Source organism: Schistocerca nitens, chromosome 1 (assembly GCF_023898315.1).
Source record: "Schistocerca nitens isolate TAMUIC-IGC-003100 chromosome 1, iqSchNite1.1, whole genome shotgun sequence".
In the NCBI taxonomy this organism is placed as follows: Eukaryota; Metazoa; Arthropoda; class Insecta; order Orthoptera; family Acrididae; genus Schistocerca; species Schistocerca nitens.
In genome coordinates, this window is record NC_064614.1 from 454,622,132 (window position 1) to 454,645,478 (window position 23,347).

The 23,347-nt window shown below is 39.6% G+C and overlaps 1 protein-coding gene across 5 annotated transcripts in view; it reads right to left on the reverse strand.

The window, feature by feature from the left end:
• The window catches only part of LOC126251641 (transmembrane protein 17-like), a 40,634-nt gene extending 21,371 nt beyond the window's left edge, over positions 1-19,263 (reverse strand). The window contains exon 1 of one of the 5 annotated variants that reach the window (XM_049952229.1): positions 18,855-19,263. In XM_049952229.1, coding sequence (XP_049808186.1) covers positions 18,855-18,892 — 38 coding nt within the window. In that variant the 5' untranslated portion in view covers positions 18,893-19,263. The remainder of the gene's footprint in view (positions 1-18,854) is intronic. The other 4 variants (XM_049952221.1, XM_049952202.1, XM_049952211.1 and 1 more) reach the window with 4 other exon arrangements.
• Between the last annotated feature and the right edge of the window lie 4,084 nt (positions 19,264-23,347).

Sequence of the window (23,347 nt, forward strand, 5' to 3'; positions counted from 1 at the left end):
CGTAAAATACTTAGGAGTTACTATCCGGAGCGATCTGAAGTGGAATGATCACATAAAACAAATAGTGGGAAAAGCAGGCGCCAGGTTGAGATTCATAGGAAGAATTCTAAGAAAATGTGACTCATCGACGAAAGAAGTAGCTTACAAAACGCTTGTTCATCCGATTCTTGAGTATTGCTCATCAGTATGGGACCCTTACCAGGTTGGATTAATAGAAGAGATAGACATGATCCAGCGAAAAGCAGCGCGATTCATCATGGGGACATTTAGTAAGCGCGAGAGCGTTACGGAGATGCTGAACAAGCTCCAGTGGCGGACACTTCAAGAAAGGCGTTACGCAATACGGAGAGGTTTATTATCGAAATTACGAGAGAGCACATTCCGGGAAGAGATGGGCAACATATTACTACCGCCCACATATATCTCGCGTAATGATCACAACAAAAAGATCCGAGAAATTAGAGCAAATACGGAGACTTACAAGCAGTCGTTCTTCCCACGCACAATTCGTGAATGGAACAGGGAAGGGGGGATCAGATAGTGGTACAATAAGTACCCTCCGCCACACACCGTAAGGTGGCTCGCGGAGTATAGATGTAGATGTAGATGTAGATGGGTGGGCATGCAAGCACTGACTCTGGCATCCAGTCACTCATACATATGGCAAATACTGTCCTGGGATATGTTATGCCACACCTGCTCAACTTGTTCACATAGTTCTGTAAGAAATGTTGGCTGACGAGTCGCACAAGTCACTTCTCGTCCCATCGTATGCCTCATATGCTCGATTGGAGACAAGTCTGGAGATTTTGCTGGCCAGGAACTTGCAGCATACCTTGAAAAACACAATGAGCTTCGTGCACAGCGTGTGAGCGAGCTTTACCCTGTTGGAAAAACCCATTGTCTTCCTGTTACAAGAACAGCAAAACGGCAGGTCTAACAACAATTTGCACATGCTGAGTGTTGGTTAGTGTCCCATACGGAAACACCAAAGGTGAATGAGAGTTGTAGCTTATCACACCCCAGACCATAATGCCTGGGGTGGGGCTAGTGTGTTTTGGACAAATGTACTCCAAGAGACATCAATCACCAGGTCTACGTCGTACATGCAACCAACCATCACTTGAATGCAGCCACAGTCTGCTTTCATTGGTGAAGACTACAGGGCATCACTCCATCTTCCATGTGATCCTCTGATGGCACCAGTCGAGCTATGCAAGTCAATGCTGTGGCATGTGTGGAAACCGAGCTAGGGATGTACATGCCCATAGTACCACTGGTAATAACCGGTTCGCAACAGTTCTTGCCGACATGTATTATCTGTGCTCTGGTAGCTGTATGATCAGCCACTGCTGCGCTTACAATATGACGATCTTGGTAGGGGACTGTGTTGGGTGGACATCCAGAACCTCATCTACAGATGTGGGAATGTTCATGTGACTGCTGATATCACCACTGTTGCACAACTGACGCAGCATGTCCAACTTGTGTGGCCATTCTCCTAAAAGTCCATCCCACCACTCGGAAAGCCACAATCTGACCTCTTTCAAATTCACTCCCTGCTGTAGCAAGCACAAGTAAGTATTTGTAGCATGGTTGCCTGCTTGCTTCAAATGTCTGCAGTACACAATTCTTCTTTCTTTCATCATTCCTTTTTAAAGGGTAGACACAGATGGCACACTGGTAGCTAAGTCACTACGCTATCTGTTGGCAGACGACACTGAAAACATTATCAATACATCCACTATCCCACAGGTGGCATGTGCCATCATCGAATAAAATCAACATCATTTTTCCATATGTACTAATTTTTTTCCAACACACACACACACACACACACACACACACACACACACACACACACACAGAGAGAGAGAGAGAGAGAGAGACAGAGAGAGAGCACAACAAGCACATGTTATTTTGTTATTTTTATGTGTCTATTATGATGATTTAGTGACAAGTGCTGCTTCCAAGTGAGTGTCAATCCAATACTATGTCTCGTTTGTGTCAAGAGTGAGTCAGTAGGCCTATAAGCTTCCCAGCATATTTTTGGGATTTTTGCCAAAACTGAAAGGGAATGATACAAATTTTATTAATTCTTCTCATTTTAATTAGTAGCAATGGATATAAGTTTTGTTCCTTCAAAGAACCTTCTCTTCAATGCACAACATAGCGCAATAGAATAATTTGACACAATTCATTACATGTCCAGCAGTAATCACCACATCTGTGCCTTCTGCAAACTACCATAGCACAAAATATTCCTTATTTAGTTGCTACAAAAGAATAGAGAGTGCTTGATATGTAAACCAACAACTAATTGCTCCTAAAATTTATGTTACTGCAGCTGGTAAGTTGGCAATAACAGCACAATGTATTCTCATTAACACACAATATAACTGTCAATACGAGCAACATATCAAAAATTATATGCTTCCTCATTAATCATTCTTTACAACAAATCCAGATAATATTAACTGTCTAAAGACTTGGCACCACAGGACAAACCACCTGATATCAACCTATGAATCTACACTACACTATGCAAACCACCTTAGAGTTTGTGGGAGAGAGTACCTCGAGCGTACCTCGAGCATTACTATCCTTCTTGCACTTGCTCTGTAGATTGCAAATAGTGCAAGGGAAGAGCGACTGACAGTACACCTCCACATTAGCTCTAATTTTCTCATCGGGGTCATTTTGCAAGATGTACATGGGAAAAAGTAATATGTTGCCTGACTCCTCCCCAAACGTATTCACCAGGAAATTCTACAGTAAAACTTTCCACAGTGCACAATGCCTCTCTTGCTGCATCTGCCACAGGGGTTTGTTGGGAGATCTTGACAGGTTAAGGAGGGAGAAGGGTAAAGAGAGGTGGGAAGTGGCAACAGGCAACAGGAGGAACAGGCCTAGAACTTTGTCTGACAGCTTTATGGTGAATGTGGAAAATAGATTTGACCTGTTGCTTCAGTTAGAAGCTGGTGAGCCTCAAGCAGTTGCAGGTGTAGACAGGGCACAACAAACTTTCAGCAGCAAATTGAAAAGTAAGAATGTAGGGAAATCAGTAAAGAGAAAGAAAGTGTTGTTGTTAGGTAGTTCCCATGGAAGAGGTGTTGGCCAACTTTTGCAGGATGAACTAGGATCAGAATATCAGGTCACCAATTTTTTTAAACCTAGTGCTGGTCTGGAGCAGGTGACAGAGGATTTAGGATCACTTTCCAAAGATTTCACTAAGGAAGACACCGTGGTTATAGTGGGTGGGGCAGGTAACAGTATCGACAGAGATCCTGGGTACAGTATAGAGTGTGACCTGGCGAAGATTGCATCAGCATCGAAACATACTAGTGTTGAGTTTGTATCTGTTCTTGGGCGCCATGACCGACCTCATTTGAACTCTTCTGTCAGGAGAGTTAATTTGGAGCTGGAACGGCTGCTCATGTCGGGTGCGGGGTCACACATTGGTGTGGTTCCTGTTGATTCTCTCAGTAGGTGGGATTATACTAGGCATGGCCTTCACCTCAACAGGAAGGGGAAGGGTAAATTGGCTGGGGAAATAGCAGGAAAGTTAAAGGGGGGAGGCACTGTCATGAGTGGTAAAATACCAGTGGTTATAGGATTCAGAAAAGACCCTTTTTTAGGGTAGGGAGGACAGAAAGAAAGCAAATTTTAAGAGAGGTTAGAACTGAGACAAATCTTCAGTTTGAGAAAGAAATCAAAAAACATAATTCCAGCTTATTACATCAGCATAAACAGCCATTGGTTAAGAATTTTCAACTGTCAGCAGATATTTTAACTCCACCCAATTTTAACTCAGTCAATGAGAAATGTCAGCTATCTTTATTGCATCAAAATATTCGAGGACTGAGAAATAAAATTAATGAATTAACTATCTGCATAGATGAATTAGAGTCTTCAAACCCAGCTGACATAATCTGCCTCTCTGAACATCATGTGACCACTGGTATAGAACTTTTAAGTGTTACAGGGTTTAGGTTAGCATCTCACTTTTGTAGATCAGAAATGGAGAAAGGAGGAGTTTCCACATTCATCAGGAACTGTCATAAATTTAAGAACATAGACATTCATAAATTTTGCCTAGAACAGCATATGGAAGCATGTGCAACAGAATTAGAATTTCACAAAAAATCCTTCATAATATTAAGTGTATATCGAGCACCTGCAGGTAACTTTAATCTGTTTGTCAACCACCTTGAAGCTGTACTGGCCCATTTAACAACCAAAAACAAAGAAATAGTGGTTGCTGGTGATTTCAATGTAGATTTCCTTAAAGACTCTCCCAATAAGAACTTGTTTCAGTTAGTAACACTATCATTCAACTTAATTCCCACAGTAAAGTTCCCCACTAGGATAGCCACTTGCTCACAAACAGCCATTGATAATATCTTTATAGAAAAGTCCAATGAACAAAATTATATTACAAAACCAATAGTCAATGGCCTCTCAGACCATGACATGCAGTTCCTTCTGTTAAATGTTAATACTGAACAGGATATAAAATCTGTTAAATCTGAGCTCAAAAGGGTAATCAGTAAGCCAAAAATTGATTATTTTAGGACACTCCTCAGAGACATTCACTGGACTGATGTTTACAGCGTTCATGGCATGAATGAAAAATATAACATTTTTGCTAATAAAGTGCTTACCTTATTCGAACACTGCTTTCCCCCAAAACTTACCAAGGTTAGAGCAAAGTCTACAAAGAAGCCATGGATTACTCGAGGAATAGGGGTATCTTGTAAAACAAAAAGAAAACTGTATCTGTCACTCCGAAACATTTCCAATGTTGATGCTATAGCACATTATAAGAAATACTGCAAAATATTAAAGACTGTAATACGGATGTCAAAGCAAATATATTACAAGGAAAAGATAGTCATATCAGATAACAAAATAAAGACAATATGGGATATAGTGAAGGAGGAGACCGGTAGAACCAGACATGAAGAGGAACAAATAGCATTAAGAGTAAATGATACATTGGTGACAGATGTGTATAGTGTTGCAGAACTTTTTAACAAACATTTTATAACTGTTACTGAAAAGATGGGGTTGTCAGGTTCGGTAGATGCTGCTATGGATTACCTTAGACCAGACATTTCAAGTAACTTCCTTAATATGAATTTGACCCTCACTACCCCAACAGAAATAATGTCCATCATAAAATCTTTAAAATCAAAAACATCTAGTGGGTATGTTGAAATATCAACAAAGTTAATTAAAGAATGTGATTCTGAGCTAAGTAACATATTAAGCTATCTGTGTAACCAGTCGTTTATTAGTGGAATATTTCCTGAATGGCTGAAATATGCTGAAGTTAAGCCACTGTTTAAAGAAATAGCATCAAATTTCCGTCCAATTTCACTGTTGCCAGCATTCTCAAAAATTTTCGAAAAAGTAATGTACAGTCGTCTTTATAACCATCTTATCTCAAATAACATACTGTCAAAGTCACAGTTTGGATTTCTAAAAGGTTCTGATATTGAGAAGGCTATCTACACTTACAGTGAAAATGTGCTTAATTCATTAGACAAAAAAATTGCAGGCAACTGGTATATTTTGTGATCTGTCAAAGGCATTTGACTGTGTAAATCACAATATCCTTTTAAGTAAACTAGAATATTATAGTATAACAGGAAATGCTGCAAAATGGTTCAAATCTTATATCTCTGGCAGGAAACAAAGGGTGTTATTAGGAAAGAGACATGTATCAAGCTATCAGGCCTCATCCAACTGGGAACTAATTACATGTGGGGTCCCACAAGGTTCCATTTTGGGGCCCTTACTTTTTCTTGTGTATATCAATGACCTTTCAACAGTAACATTACCAGATGCCAAGTTTGTTTTGTTTGCCGATGATACAAACATTGCAATAAATAGCAAGTCAAATGTAGTCTTAGAAAGATCAGCCAATAAAATATTTGTGGACATTAATCACTGGTTCCTAGCCAATTCTTTGTCACTAAACTTTGAAAAAACACACTACATGCAGTTCAGAACTTGTAAGGGGTGTCCCAAGAGTATATGTCTAACATACGATGACAGGAAGATAGAAGAAGTGGACAGTGTTAAATTCTTGGGATTACAGCTTGATAATAAATTCAACTGGGAGGAGCACACCACAGAACTTCTGAAGCGTCTTAACAAATCTCTGTTTGCAATGCGAATTTTGTCAGACATAGGGGATATAAAAATGAAAAAGCTGGCATACTATGCTTACTTTCATTCCATAATGTCATATGGGATTATTTTTTGGGGTAATTCATCAAGCCAAGCTCAAGTTTTCCGGGCACAAAAACGTGCAGTGAGAGTTATATGTGGTGTGAACTCAAGAACATCCTGCAGAAGCCTGTTTAGGGAACTAGGGATACTAACTACTGCTTCCCAATATATTTATTCCTTAATGAAATTTGTCATTAAAAATATATCACTTTTTCAAACCAACAGCTCAATTCATGGAATCAATACTAGAAATAAGAATAATCTTCACAAGGATTTAAAGTCACTTAGTCTTGTACAAAAAGGTGTGCATTATTCAGGAACACACATTTTCAACAACTTGCCAGCAGCCATAAAAAGCTTAACAACCAATGAAATTCAGTTTAAGAGAAGCCTAAAGGATTTATTGGTGGCCAACTCCTCCTACTCCATTGATGAATTTCTTAGTAAAACCAACTAATTTGTATATAAGTACAACATAACTTCTGCACAATTTCAGTGCAGTAATGTGTTCATTGAAAATTTGTGTGTGTGTGTGTGTGTGTTAGTATAATCTAACTTCTGCACCATTTCAGTGCAGTAATGTGTTCATTATAAATAAGTATTACAGTAGTTGTATTACCTTATAAATAAATAAAAAACTTTTTTATTTTAAATTTAGTGCATTAGTATTTGTAAAATGACTCTTAGTGTTCATTAAAAAATGACGATCATTCCACTTGGAACCTGTGGAGTGGTACATTAGCTTATTTGTTTTAGTTGTAAATATTTGTCATGTATTGTTGTTTTTCTGACATGTTCCACATCCTGGAGGACCTCCTCACTACGGATCAATTGGAATGAAAGTAAATCTAATCTAATCTGTAACTATCTCATGCTGACTAAATGATCACTACGTGAAACACACCACTCTTTATTTAATAGTCTTTCTTCCATTAATCCAATCTGGTTGGGTCGCAGACTGATGAGCAATAGTCAAGAAGGTTGAGTGTTTTGTAAGCCATTTTTTTCATTAAGATTCTTCCAATAAATCTAAGCCTGGCATCTGCTTCTCTTACAATTTGTTTTATGTGGTCATTCCACTTTTAGCAGCTCCGAATTGTTACCACCATGTATTTTACAGTAGTTACTATTTCCAGTGACTTGTTGCCAACAGTGCAATCGTAAAGTAGTAGATTTCTTCATTTATTTATGCACAACACGTTACATTTATTTACCTTCAGGATCAACCGCCAATCCCTACACCAATCATACATGCTCTAAAGGTTTCCCAACAATTCACGTTATCCACTACATCATTTATATGTATTGTAAATGGTAATAGTCCTGTCAACCCTCCCTTGGGGCACTCCTGAAATTACCTTTACACCTGTCAGTTTTGTTCCTTTAAGAATGACTTGTTGAATTCTAACTGCGAAGAATACTCTGCTACCCAAGTGACCACTTACTTATTGAGCAGGGCCCAAAATTCTCCACCTGTAGCAGAGCTCAAGAAATTTGCATCCAAGATTGACACAGAATTGTCCGAGTTTCTGGTTTAGGCCTTCCACTCAGCTCCAAATCAATGGACAATGACTGACTGGTTACAATTCTACAAGTAGTGAGTTGAGCTCACATCCCATGGGTGAAGCTACCTGCCTTTAGCAATCCAGCCAGCCAGCTAAAGGAACTGACAGCCTCAGAACTCAAGCGGCAAGTGTCTGTGCTGACATGAGTTATGATTTACAGCTAGCAGAGCTTCCTCCGCAGCCCAGACAAAATCTTCTGGCAAGCAAACCAAATGCGTATTGGCATACTTTCCAAACCTCTTTGCTATTTCCCACAGGGTCCCCATTACCCATTTAATGCTGAAGCTCCAAATGACCAGGATATCATTTTCTGCACTTGTCCAGACTTCAGGAAAATCGTCCACTGGCTCAACAGCACTGGCATTCCGTGACCTGCATCAGAAGACACAGTGACAGCGGGATTGCCAGGGGATTCCAATGGCACCAAAGATATCACAGCTTTCACCATTGGAGCCCTAAGGTCACTGCAGTTCAGAGTAGTAGCCTAAAGACTGTTAATCAGGGCCAATGCAGGTTCTTGCTGTTTCCAGAGAGCAGCCAATTACCTTTGTGTCTGATCACAACAAACACAGTCCTTATCCGTTTTGTACTGAGTAAAAACGGTATAAAATCACCAAAAAATACAAACAAAGCTGTCTGAACTAACTGAGAAGGAACAAACAGACTGCAGCAAGACAGTAAATCACCCAAATCACTATTACAGTTTTGTGCACAGAAAATATAAACAAGGAAAAACTACCACCAAAATGTGCTCTACAAAACAACCAATCTACACTAAAGATCACAATATGTGCAAACTTTTAAAACAAAAATAAATACCACCACCATAAACAGGCACATTCTGTTCACTAAAAAGTCAGGCCAAAAACAAATATCCGAAAAAAATTTTAAAAATAAAAAATCCCCAATCACTTAGAATATATTTGGAACTGCATTATATAATGCGCAACCAACCATAGCTGTTCATTTTGGTCAGTTTAAAACTAAACATACACTATTTGTATCAAACGAGAACAAACTACACATAAAGTGTATGCAATGACTACAACTAATGCCTCTTCAAACATTATTCACACATAAACTGTACATCTTTTATGTGCAGTATGTCCCATCATTATATATGGAATATACTTACAAAATCTACACATCTGTATATTCTATCCGGCTGGTGCATAACTTCAGAGCATTTTTGTTTTGCATGTTGGTATTCTGGTTGCTTTGGGTTTATTTATCGATGTCACTTTTTATTTGTAGTTCATTGTTGCTATTTGAGTTTGCATTTTGTCATTTGGAGATAGCGAGTGGAGCTGTGGACTCTAAAAAATGGAGTACCAAGAAGAGAAATCAGAACATTTCTATTCTTCTGTCCGAGTTCAGTAAAGTGACGACAGCAGCAGGGGCAGCCACAAACATTTGCACCGTATATGAGGATAATGCCACTGGACAGAGCACGGCAAGAAAATGGCTCTCTCATTTTGAGGAGGATTATTTTGACATTTTAGTGACTCTTCATGTACAGGAAGCCCTTCGGGATTTGTTGTAGCTCGTTTAAATACATTAATCCATGATGATCCACATCAGTGTACATGAGAATTGGCAAATGTGATGAACTGTGGTCATTCCACCATCATGCTACATTTTCATGCAATGGGGAAGATTGAAAAATGGAGTGTGTGAATATCGCATGCTCTATGCAAAATCACAAAAATCAGAGGATGACCATACATGCACCTCTGCTTGCTCATCATCAATTGGCTCGTGAACAACCCCACCCATTCCTACCCTGTACCACTACTCATGGTGAGAAATGGTGACTTTATGCTAAGAAACTCCCTGTACAAAGGCCTGTGCATCCACAAAAGATTATGTTATGCGTCTGGTGGAACAGTGACAGTGTAATGTACTATGAATTGCTTCCCTGAGGTATAACCATCACTGTTAACATTTATTGTCAACAACTGAGACATCTTGCAAACACAATCCAAGACCAACGAGCAGTAAGACTGCGAGATGTGACGCTTCTGCCGATAATGGCCGCCTGCTTTCTGATACAATGACAAATACATTATCAAGAAGTTCAGTTGAGAAGTCACTCTCCACACACTTGACCTTGCTCCCTCGGATCCATTTATATTTATATTTATCTCCCCAGATCCATTCATGTTACAAACAAATTGCAATGTCCTTCTGAACCAACAATTTTCTTTCTCCATGTCATAGGCTGTGGAAGGGTGCAGTGTAGGTTTACGTGTCCTTAATCTCCTGCAGCATATACAATGATTCTGGTGACTTATCAGTTGGTTGAGTTATGAAAAATTCCACTAGCAGATGCAATGTTTCCCCATTGATCCAAACTATCATTCTTGATCACAGGTGATACCCAAATTGTGACACCCATGTGTTCAAGAAGGCCCTTTCTGTAGTCTCCACCAATCTCTCACTGACAGATACTGCCTCTGACCATCATGTATATCTGTCAACTGCTATGAGCAAAGATCAGTATCCCTCAGAAGGTGGCAATGTACCTACAAGACCTGTGTGCACATGGAAGAACTGATTTGCTGTTTCCAGGAAGTCTCCTACAGTCTTATGCACGTCTACCAACTTTACACCTTTGACTGGATGGGCATGTCCTCAATCACATGTGGCAACTTCTTTTATACCAGACCACACAAATTTCTCTGTCAACAATCATATGGTTGTGTTAGCACCTGGAAGTGCGAGGTTGCAAGTGCTGTCAAACACCAAGCATCGCATCCTCATGGGACTGAATGGTGTCTGATGGTGTTTGGACATGTCACACCAAATTAAGTCCCTTCTTCCCTAATATTCTTACTTGCTTGAGTTTAAGGGATGTTGAGGTGTCCTGTAATAACTGCTGTAGCTGTTCATCTGTGGCTTGCTCTTTTCTTAGCTGATTGTAATCTCACAATTCATAAATTGCAACAACTATTGGGAAAAAAATCTGCCACTATATTATCTGTCCCTTTTGTGCTTAATATCAATGGTAAACTACCCGATGAATTTCAGCTTGTGGAATTGTTGTGCGGAATAACCTTCTTTCCTCTCCTTAGAGGTGAGGGTCATCGGCTTACGGTTGGTATAAACAGTAAAAGAGTGAGCTTCGACACAAGGGCAGAAGTACTGGATAGCTTCATAAATGGTCAGCAGCTTCCTATCATACGCACACCACTCAGCTTCTGCTTTTGAAAGATTTTTTTGAGAAAAACCCTGAAGGTTTCCCAACTACTCTCAACTTTTTGATACAGGGCAACACCGATTGCAGACTGTCTGGTGTACAATACAACCACCAAAGATGCATTACAAAATCAGTGTGCCTGTTACCTGCCAGTGCGTCCATGAGTAATTCCCGCATCTTCTCTAAAAATGGTTCAAATGGCTCTGAGCACTATGGGACTCAACTGCTGTGGTCATTAGTCCCCTAGAACTTAGAACTACTTAAACCTAACTAACCTAAGGACATCACACACATCCATGCCCGAGGCAGGATTCGAACCTGCGACCGTAGCAGTCGCACGGTTCCGGACTGCGCGCCTAGAACCGCGAGACCACCGCGGCTGGCCTGCATCTTCTCTGCCCCAGGTAAATGGCGTCTTGTGAAAGCTGATGATCCCCAGGAACCACCTAAACTGATGGTAACATGTTGGCAATGGGATTTTTTAATGGCCTCAACTTGTTCTTTGAGAGGACATATCCCCAACACTGACGCTTCATGCCCTAAGAATGAGATTTGCTTCTGCCGATGGACACACTTAGCTTCGTTTATTTCTAGTTCATGGGATCACCAATGTAGTATTGGAGGGCAGCGTGGAGGGTAAAAATCGTAGAGGGAGACCAAGAGATGAATACACTAAACAGATTCAGAAGGATGTAGGTTGCAGTAGGTACTGGAAGATTAATAATCTAGCACAGGATAGAGTAGCATGGAGAGCTGCATCAAACCAGTCTCTGGACTGAAGACAACAACAAAACAACAATAACAACATCCGGATTCTCTGAAACACCGTCTTGTGGTGGTCTTTGTGTAATCTGGGCGTTTATGAAAATATCAATGTACTGTCCGGGTATGTAAAACAGAAATTTAGTCTCCTCAGTACCTCATCAATGAATCTCTGCCAAGACTGGGCTGCATTTTTGGACTGAGCAGCACGCAGCGAAACTCTAAGAGACCGAAAGGTGTTATGATGGCAGCCCTGAGAATGTCTACTTCAGCCCCCGGAATCTGGTTGTAGGCCTTTTTACAATCTACCACACTGAAAAAAATGGTTTCGGCTAACATGTAGATTGGAAACAGAATAGTGGTCCAGGTTTGTCCTTGTGTTTAATGTACGATAATCCTCACACGGTCTCCCAGTCTTTCATGTACAGGCACTGGGACAAAGTGAATGGGCAAACATTTTTCTTTGTCTGTTCACTCCTGGATAAACTGCCACACGTAATCAGTCCAATCACTGGTGCAGAATCCTGTTCATCCCCTACAACTTCACTCTCAGCTACTATAGTTGTGGGGCGACTTTAAGAAAACACGTGGCCTAGTGTGCCTATTGCAGGTCGTTGAGCTCATCTGGGAAAGAGCAAGGCGAAGTGAGCAAACCATTTGTGGTAGCAACATATCTGTTCATGTCATTCCCATGGTGTCTGGCTCTGTCATCCACGGAAGCCAAGTTTCTTCGCTTCTAGTGTTGACAGCTGATTCTGCCCTGTATGAGTCTGTAGCTTCAGAGCAGGGAGTTGCACGTCTACGTTAACTCTCAGTACTTGCCTTACACCTGCAGCCTCCATCTTCCATTGTCACGAATGTGCCTTCTTGTCCTTCTATTGCATGTATTTTCTCTTCCACCGACAACACAGCATTGATGTAAGTGTTACATGTGACTACCGTTGTTTTTAGCTACAGTGGCAGCTGTATGAGCCATACATGCCTTAGTGTGCCATTCGACATTGTCTTATCCTCTACAATACTTCGGAGATGCCGCCAAAACTTAGGTGTCCTATCACCAATACATTCTGGGGTGCAGGAATTGCTGCGTCTGTTGATTTGTGGTTTTGCATAGGTGTTGTCTTATCGTCTTTCAAGAGTTGGTACCAGTCTTGTGTGAGCAGTTTTAATTTTAACATTGGACACTGTCTCTATTGCTCTTGCATCCAGGATATTGACAGCCACTTCAAACTTAAGTGTAATTTTCTGTAACGATGTTCTGTGTTAATTCTAAGTCTAATCTGTCTTCTCCGGTAGGAGCTTAGGTATTTGTGCCTTCATTGGTGGGCCAGCAACTGCATTATGCGTCACTGCTCCACCAGCTGCTGCTGATGCCCCCTGTAGGTGGGAACTCTTGTCATCCTGTACTGTAATTTTCATTTGCAAGTCTTTAATTTGTTTCTCCAAATCTCCCTGTAGCTATGAAACTTTCTGTTCTATCTGAAGGCGTTTGGATCCATAACACGAAGTGCTGTGCTCAAATTTACCAATTTGTCTTGGTTTCCCGAGGTCAGCATCTAAAAGATATGGCTCATTGTGCTCTTCCTACTGCACAGAAAGGTGATGGCAGGCACAATAACTATTTATTTATCTCAAAAACTCTATTCAACAACTTGATAATGGAATCATAACAGATCTGTCAAAACTAAAAATCATAAAGAATGACTACGTTACAACTAAGCCACTTAACCAAAGAATAATAGAAATGTCTTTCTAGTCATCATCTGCAGCAAGTGGTTCACACAATATAAATATAGTGTGCACCTTCATCTCCCACTTCCCCCACCCCACCCCACACGGCGAAGGGGGTGCAGAGAGGGGCTGGGAAGAGGTGGGAGTGAATCATAAATAATGAAATCTGTTTTGTCAATTTTTCCTAGGTTAGTCATATACTATTGTCTACAATGCCCAACTAATTCTCTCTAAACTTCTGATACATCTTCCAGTTGACTGAAGATAAAACATTGTACATATACTTTCATAAACACTTCTTTGTTTCTGTTAGTTCTATCTCATATGGTTTGTTCTCCACATAAGCCAATGTTTGATATGCCTTCAAACATATAACAACTTACAACCAAGTTCTCACCTTATAGCCTAAGGGAGGACTCAGGCTATGCAACACGTCAAGTGTCATAAAATAACAAACATGAAACTTTTAACCATGGTACATTTGTTGGCTTTGTTAACTCATACCCAAACTGTCATATTCCAATATAACCTACATGTCAAGCTAGGATATAGTTCGTGCTGTCACCATACCCTGCATTTAAAAAACAAAGTTCCAGTAGTGCTATCAAATGTCAAAGCAAGATGCTGTATCACTATCTTCAACACTCTTGCCATCTCCCCTGGGCCTACATAGGTCTAGCAAACAACAGAATCCAAGCTTCCATCCAGAAGCACCAAATGGAATATTGTAAATCAAACATGAATGACATCTGCAACTAAAACACACAGCCAAGAACACGAGACACCAACTACTTAACATCCACTTCAAAGAGTTCAGGTCGCTCACTATCCACAAATTTTCTGCATGTAATTCTAAAATTAAGACAAAGGATAAGAACAATAGTTTCAAGCCTGGCGTGGACCTACAGGACAAAATAATACTGAATACAATATAGCCAAGAAATTTTGTGGTTCATCACTTTTTATTCTGGAAGATGCCCAGTATCCTAATAATGTACCATAGATACACAAATAAATTCACTTAAACTAACTGCCAGTCTAAATGTTCAGTGTCTGAGATCAAAACTTGTGTTACCGTTCGTTGTTAAAGAACTGAAAGCATGTGTGTTGTGTTTTTCACCAATGACTGGTGAAAGTAGAAGGTGAATACCACACACATAGCAAGTGCACAGACACTGAGTGCTTGGTGCCAAAAACAGCTCTTTCTGGTGGAGTGACAGTGTATGCAATCAATAAATTAGGGGCAAAGAAATTAACCCAACAAGGTACTGTGTTGATTTCGATATGAGATTGGCAGTAAAGGTCCAGAATATTTATAAATATACCAAATGTGCGAATAAACATTGGTCCACCTACCATCTCCAATGATTTAATTAAAAAACGTTGATACACTTATTCAGCGTGCTCGTTCAAATCAATTGTATAGTCATTTTACAACCACATGTGATACATTTCATGTCTCTTCATTTAACCCACAAGTACATTTTGACAAGAGATGTCTGTATTGAAATTGTTATTATTTGTCAAACTACTTAAGATAACAGGATAAATATAGTGGAACCAACCATTCATTTCAATGCCAAGTATAAATTCTGTAATTAATTTACCAAATATTTCTCGGTGCATTTCCCACTATTCCCTAAGAAAGATCCTATGAGTAAATTTCAAGACAAAAAGTAACCAAACAAAAATCACAGTACACTCCTAAACTAGTTAATAAAAAATGCATTGCACCAATAATAAATGAACACCTCAAAGTGGCAACAGAGTTCAGTATAAGGAATACGTGTTGTTGCATTATTTACAAGCAAAAGGAATGTACAACAAGTAGAGTAAACAGGCTACAAAGGATTCAATTGCACTGCAAAGGCCCACAAGCCATGCAAAGGAGCTTGGGATCTAGTCAATGGGCACAAGACAAACTAATCAGCTGATAGTTATTTGTGTGTGTGTGTGTGTGTGTGTGTGTGTGTGTGTGTGTGTTTTCTGCTTCTGGGGATGAACTTTTTTTGCCTAAAATCTAAGTTTAGCAATATTTTCATTGTATCTGTCTGCAACTCATCGCTTTCTCTACGTGGTGACTAGCACACTATCCTTTTCATATTTTTAGTAGTTCTACTTAATTTGATGAGTTCTTTGTAGAATAATTGAAAAACTTAGATCCAAGATTGAGGATTGGCCTTACAAGCAGGTCTATTGAGACATACGACAGCCATTTTTCTATTAGTGAATGGGAGAAAGTTCACCATAAAACTATCATTAGCACTGTGAAAACTTAAAAGCCTTTGAAGAGTCCAGATGCCTATGGTATGTCATGTGCTGTCCTGAAGAAAATTACTTTTGAAATTCCAAATCCAATAAACTACACACTATAAAAATGGATGAATGTTTGTCCCACTGCTTCTTTTGAAGCACAGGACCAATTTCAACAGAACTTGGTACATACATTCCTCACGGCCAGGTAACAATCGCTGTGAGGGTAAGAGCCACCTACCTACCATAGTTTAGGAGGTAAGGCATCAAACGAGGTGCACAAAAAGTTGCCATGTCATATATAACGTTTAAATTTATTACTTCTCTGCTACTAACATTATTCGCAATAAATTTCGCGGACAGTATCTATGTACGCTGTTAAATGCACCAACAAAATTATATCATGGTACCACACATACCACAGGAGAAACGGCGTCATAAACACTAAAATGCGTGAAAAATTGCTGCATTGTGTACGATGTTTAAATTTATTGCTTCCTTGCTACTAATTATTTACAACATAATTTGGATCCAGTATCCACATTTGCTGCTGAATGTATCTACACACTGTATCATTATAAAACACACAGTTCAAGACATATGACATTACAAACACTGAGATACGTGAAAAATGCCGCGTCATACACAGTTTTAATTAATTTATTCTTTTCTACTAAGACACTCCTACAGCCAAGTCAAAGTAAGGAAATCCCTGACATCTGACAGTGTTTTCAACAGGTTGCAACTGTGAATCACAAACAGCTGTAATTGAAAACTATAGCCATTTATAAAGCCATGAAGAGGCTTTGTCATAGAGATGTTTACAAAACTGTATTGCCATACACGAAGTAGCTGTACTTTTACATTGGTACAATCTGCCTACTTCTTTGTACAACTGTTTCATAATTTCAAAGGTGTTTTCACAAATACATAGAACTGAAATTTTTCCAGTATTACACTACAAACACAGTTTATTTTTTGTTCTCATTTCTAATACAAAATTGGCAAAATGAATACCCAGGCAATTTTGGATTTATCAGCTAGTCACAGTAATAAACAAATACTTCCTCCAGTAGCTCTAACAGCAATAGTTTACAGAAAAAGATGACCTGATTACAATGTCATGCTAGAGTCCAATATCAATCATTCCTGTACAGCCTAAAGTGATGGAATCTGCACTGAAAAATAAGTTTTTCATTTACATGTTAAGTAGCATATTCTACAATATATGGCACAGATTTAAGAAAGGACGATATAGCATTGTAAAAGTGTAAGCAGCACTGACACTGTGGCCTTAGAAAAGCCGCACTAAGACACTTCCACACTATGGTGTTGATTGTAGTCTGACAATCACACAACCCTACTTCAAAAGAAGGTGACAGATTGTACCTAAGCAAAGAGCAACATTGTGTGAAAAGGAGCTAGAATACACCATCACTCTGGGATCTGCACTTGAGCTGCTCTTTATTCATAGAATTTCTACATGACTGGATGTAGAGATCAGATATTACTATTCACTGATGAGATCATCTTATTACCTAGTGGGAAAGACCGTAATTAAGCATCTCATGAGGCAGTTTTATAATTCAGTATGGCCCAAGAATGGTTCACAGTAGACTAGATTAAAATAAATTAAAACAATACACTGCACAGGTATTATGTAGTTTTGGTGGCACTGGATTCTTGGGCAGGCCCAATACAGATGACACGAAACTTCTTGGTTTCATCACAGACAGGAAGTTCACCTGCGAAGAGCAGATGGCACAAGCGTTTGCACGCGCACATGTGTACACTTTCGCAACTATTGCAGTTACATTGAAAGTAAAGTAAATAACAGAAAAAATATGAACAACACTTCCTAAAAATGGTAGCACAAATAACAGTTGGAACATTTGTGATATGTATGGTTTTCTTCTACAGAGACTGGGTTTATCATTTATTTGTATCAGTTTTAGGACACCTTACCAAACACAAATTGTAGGAGCAGCATATAGTAACACTTAACATTAAGTGTCATAACAACTGCCTCAAAATAAAAAAATTATGCATACGCTCACTCAGTCACTAGTGACTGTGTAATTTTCTAGGCCACTAACAGAAAAACATTAAAAGCAATTTTCAGTTTACAAATGGGGTCATCCTAGAATAATGAAAAAGAACAACAGAGCCCACTGCCTGGAATTTTTTAAAGACCTACAGATCTCAACATCCCCTGCATGTTATATATTTTCTAAACATAAGAGCACATCAGGAAAAAACCATACATCAACAAGCCACAAATAGCTCTATACACAAACAAGAACCGGAGAATGAATACATTTAGAAATAAAACACAAAACAGCAACAGTGGTAACTATTGATCCCCCTTGCACTTTTCAATATAGCATGGACGTAAATATTAGACTGTGCTACTGACCAATTTGTTACCACAACCTTTATTTTATTTCCACATTTGTTGGCTTTGCCAACTCTCAACCAAATTATATCTAAGCATTACGCTTCATTAACAGTTAATTTGTTACTACAACCAAACTTTCTGCTTTCGCATTCATTACCTTTGCCAACTCACAATCAAATTGTCACCATCCAACATAACATAGACCTCGGGCCGAGCTAGAAATCGGTTTGCCAATACAACCACGATTTCATGGGGAGGGGGATGGGGAAATTGGGGACAAATTTTAACTGTTACAATTATATAATACAGTACATAAAAAGACATCAAAGAAGCATGAGGAACAGACTGCTAAAAAAATGTTTACGCACACCATCTCAAAAAAAAATTTACTATACAGTTAAAGATTATTTAAATAAAATGTAAAATAAATAGAAATTAACACCAATAAGCAAAATGTATGTACGTCTACTCTGTTCCTATTATTGCGATGCATTTTGGTACAACTCAAGCAAGTTTTTTCCTTCCTGTGTATAATTTTTCCGTGCAATACTTTTATAAATTATTATGAACAGTTATCAATGGCCAATCAAGATTCTTGCTTCCCGATATGGCTCAGCTTAATAGAAAAATAATTCATAAAAGCAGTGGTAAGGAACAGGAAAACGAACTGCAAACAGAATGCAAAAAATTACTGTAAACTTCTGACCTACTCTCTCCGCGCTGTTTAATGGTTGGTCGGAACATGTAGACAAACCAGGAAATATTTTTTCTGATATAGTTGAAAACGTCTTTCCGTAAAGTCTTGCTCTTCTGTTCTCCATCACACCCTCGTTGCGGTTTTATAATGACATTAAACGCGCAGACACACTTCCAGCGGATACCTCAAAAACCACAAACAAGCTGCGGAAACAAAAGTGATTACGAGAACCTATGGACGTAAACAAAGCTTTTCGATTCTGGCGCCATCTTGCAGATGACATTTAACACTGCCTTACGGATCAGTTTCTGCTTTCATATGATTGGCTGACATTAATCACTTGCACGTACACATCCCCTCCATCTCACCGGTGAGTCAAGTGGCTTGTGGAAACACCGTAATGGCTCGCCCTCGCTGTCATTCCAGCTGGTCTACTGACGGATGAACGTTAGTGAGCGCCGTAAGAATAGTTCGGCTGCAACAGGCAGAAGCAGCATCCCCTGTATCCATAAGGGGTGCTGGCAGAAGGCGAGCTTTGTTGGCTGCTCATATTAGCGATTTTGACCGAGATAAAGTCACGCTGCAGAGTCCTTCTTCGGCACGCCAGTGTAGAACTATGCACAGAAACAGCTAAGTGAAAAATCCGTGCAATAAGCACCTTTATGGACATGGAAGGAGTTGCTTGACATTCATAAGTAGCTGCAGATCGCCCTGACTACCATCAACCGATTGGTAGCTTCTGGAAATCGGTGTGTTGGAAAAGCTCCTGAGACTCGTACCTACGGTACCAGTACCGAAGCTATCTCAAGCACTATCTGCTCTTGTGGATCTGTCTCCTCTGCAGAAAGTATAGGGTCTGTTATTACTCGTCCATTTGACTTTGAGTGGCGTTTCAGTGGTACAGCTACACATCCTGTACAAGGTGGATGGTAATCAGGGAGAGCTCACAGTATTGTTCTGATCCCCCTAATCATCAAGTTTGAGGTGCTGTCTTTCATTGAAACTGGAACTGAGTCAGTGGAACTCACTTCACCTGTTTTGGCTGAGGTCAGAAGAAGTTAAATGCAAAAGTGTAGAAGTCTATTAATTGTTGGCAGTTCAAACGTACAGTAAATCATAGTTCTCCTTACGGAAATGGCAGAAAGAGACAGGAAAGGACAGCAGCTGCATTCAGTATATATGCCTGGGGCTTCATTCAACATGTTGAAGAGTCTATTCCAGCAGCCATTGAGGGAACAGGGTGCTACCAATTGTACACTGTAGTGCACATTGGAACAAATGAGGCCTATTGTCTGGGTTCCGAAGTCATACTTGGCTCATTCCAATGACTGGCAGAGATGGTTGAGAAGACCAGCCTTGGACATGAAGTGTCAAGGAAGCTCACAATTTACAGCATTGTCCCCAGAACAGATCAAGTCCCTTAGGTTCTGAGTTGAGTTGAAGGACTGAACTAGAGACTTCAGAGGTACTGTGACAAGCTAGGATGTAACTACCTGGACTTGCACCATAGGGTTGAGATCTGCAAGGTCCTCCTAAATTTGTGAGATGTGCACTACACATCACAGGCTGCTACTCAGGTAGCTGAGTGCATGTGTGTGCAATGACGTGGTTGTGGCAACAATGATTACCAAAGTACAACTAAAACAAATAAAAGCTATATATGTTTAGCAAACTAGATTAAAAATCAGAAGTGTCATATCTCAGTGACGAACTTGAAACTTTCTGCACAGGACAGGAGCATACAGGGGAACTATGTCTCAAATTTTTAAATCATAGTTGACTATTTGCTGGAAAGATAGATTCCTAGCAGAACAGCACATAATAGGAGGGAACCACTATGGTATACAGTCACTGTAATGAAACTTCTAAAGAGATAGAGATACCTGCATAATAGGTGTAAAGCAAAGCATAGGGTTATAGATAGAGAGATATGAATGAAAACAATTTGGTTCTCAAGAGAGCAGTGCATAAGCCCTTCAGTGACTAACATAGCAGAATATTGTCAAATGATCTTTCACAAAACCCAAAGAAATTATGGTCATATGTAAAGGTTTTAATGGCATTCAAGTTAGTGACCAGTCTCTACGGAATGAAACAGGAAATGAAATTGAGAAAACATGCCCAGTCCTTTGAAAAGAGCAAATGCCACACCTGCCTGTAAGAATGGTAGTAGAAATGATCCACAAAACTATCATCCAGTATCCTTGACATTAATTTCTTGTAGAATCTAAGAACATAATCTGAACTGAAACATAATGAGGTGTCTTGAACAGAATGACCTCCGCCATGCCAACCAGCATAGCTTCTGAAAACATCGATCATAAGAAATTCAATTCACACTTTTCTCAGTTGGCATACTGAAAGCTCTTCATTTCCGAAAAGTATTTGACTCAGCACAACACCTATGCTTATTGTCAAAAGTACAATCATATGGGGTATCAACTGAAATTTGTGACTGGACTGAGAGACTTTTGGAGAGAAGTCGCAACAAGTTATCCTCGGTGGAGAGTCATCGTCAGATGTAGGAGTAACTGCAGGTGTGTCCCAGGAAAATCAGCTGGGATCCCCGCTGTTCATGTTGCATATTAATTACCTTGCCGACAATATTAAAAGTAACCTCAGACATTCTGCAGATAAGGCACTTATCTATAATGAAGTACTATCTGAAAGAAGCTGCATAAATATTCAGTTAGATCTTGATAAGATTTCAAAGTGGCGCAAAGATTGGCAAGTTGCATTAAATGTTCAGAAATGTAAAACTGTGCACTTCACAGAACGAAATAATATAACATCCTATGACTATAATGCCAATGAGTCACTGTTGGAACCAGCAAACTCAAACAAATACCTTGTAGGGATACGAAATGAGACGATCACATAGGCTCAGTGGTGGATAAAGCAGGTGGCAGACTTCGATTTATTATTAAAATAGTGAGGTAGTGTAGTCTAAACAGGCGACACTCATAAATCACTCATGCGAACATTTCTAGAATATTGATCACGTGCGTGGGACTCATACTGAATAGAACTGACAGGGATACTGAACATACACAGAGAAGGGCAGCACAAATGGTCACTGAAGTGTTTGAACTACGGGAGAGTGTCACAGAGATACTGAGCAAACGGAACTGGCAGACTTGAAGATACACATAAACTATCCCAAGAATGTCTACTGCCAAAGATTAAAAAAAAAAAAAACATCTTTAAAAGATGACTCTAAAGATATACTGCAGTCCCCTTTGTATGGCTCACATAGGGATCATGAGGATAAGATTAGAATAATTACAGCAAGCACAGAGGTATTCAGACAATCATTCTTCCTGCACTCCACACATGAAGCGAAAAGGAAGAAGCCCTAATAGCTGGTGCATTGGCATGTACCCTCTGTCATACACCTCACGGTGGTTTGCAGACTATAGATGAAGATGTAGATATTAAGGCCTCTAGACGTGCACTAATTTATCGGCCGACCTACCAATTTCGTGGCAGCCTATACATGTATCAACCGACTGCACTCAGCGATTCCAGCGCCGCCATGTTGTTGTGATTTGTTTATTTTAAGTTCATTCTACGAGATCCACTTTGGTTTTACACAGGAAGAAAAACGAGGATTTCCCTTAACTGTTTTAGACATAACAAGGCCAAAAAAAGCCGAGAGAAAGCTGTTGGCAAAGAATTGACTAATTCAAGGGAAGAAAGTCACACACATTGTGTTACTTAAATAACAGGAGTCTGATGATTTTTGTAATTATAAAAGACTGATTGACTCATACAATTCTGAGTCGCTTAACGTCATCAGTTCATTGTAAACGAAAAATTGTACTGTCATGAGAGAGACTTTTAGTTACTTTATGATTTCTAGCGACTGACAGTAGTGAGGAAGACCTCTGAGCGAGGTGGCGCAGTGGTTAGACACTGGACTCGCATTCGGGAGGATGACGGTTCAATCCCGCGTCCGGCCATCTTGATTTAGGTTTTCCGTGATTTCCCTAAACCACTCCAGGCAAATGCCAGGATGGTTCCTCTGAAAGGGCATGGCCGACTTCCTTCCCTACTCCGATGAGACCGATGACCTAGCTGTCTGGTCTCCTTCCCCAAACAACCCCAACCCCCAAAGAAGACCTCAGATTCAGTGCAGTTATATACCCACAATCTCTATATACAGGGTGATTCATGAAGATATGCATATATTTTAATATGTTATTCTACAAGTAAAGTTCAGATGAACATAGGTCTGTAAATGTTTAGTTATGGAGTTACAGCTAATAAAAGATTTTGCCTGAAATCGAGCAACTTCGCTAATATGAAAGCATTGTAAAACTGTACGAGGTTAAAGTAAAACAGGATTTTCATTTATTTTGTTGTTATTGATCCGGTTATCTAATAAAATATGTCCCAGACATGTCTCTGCAGTAGTTTTCCAGAACATCCAGAGAAACAAAGAAGTAATTTCTTAATTTTTAAAATTTACTAACTACTTTGTCCAATTTGTTTTTTAAAAT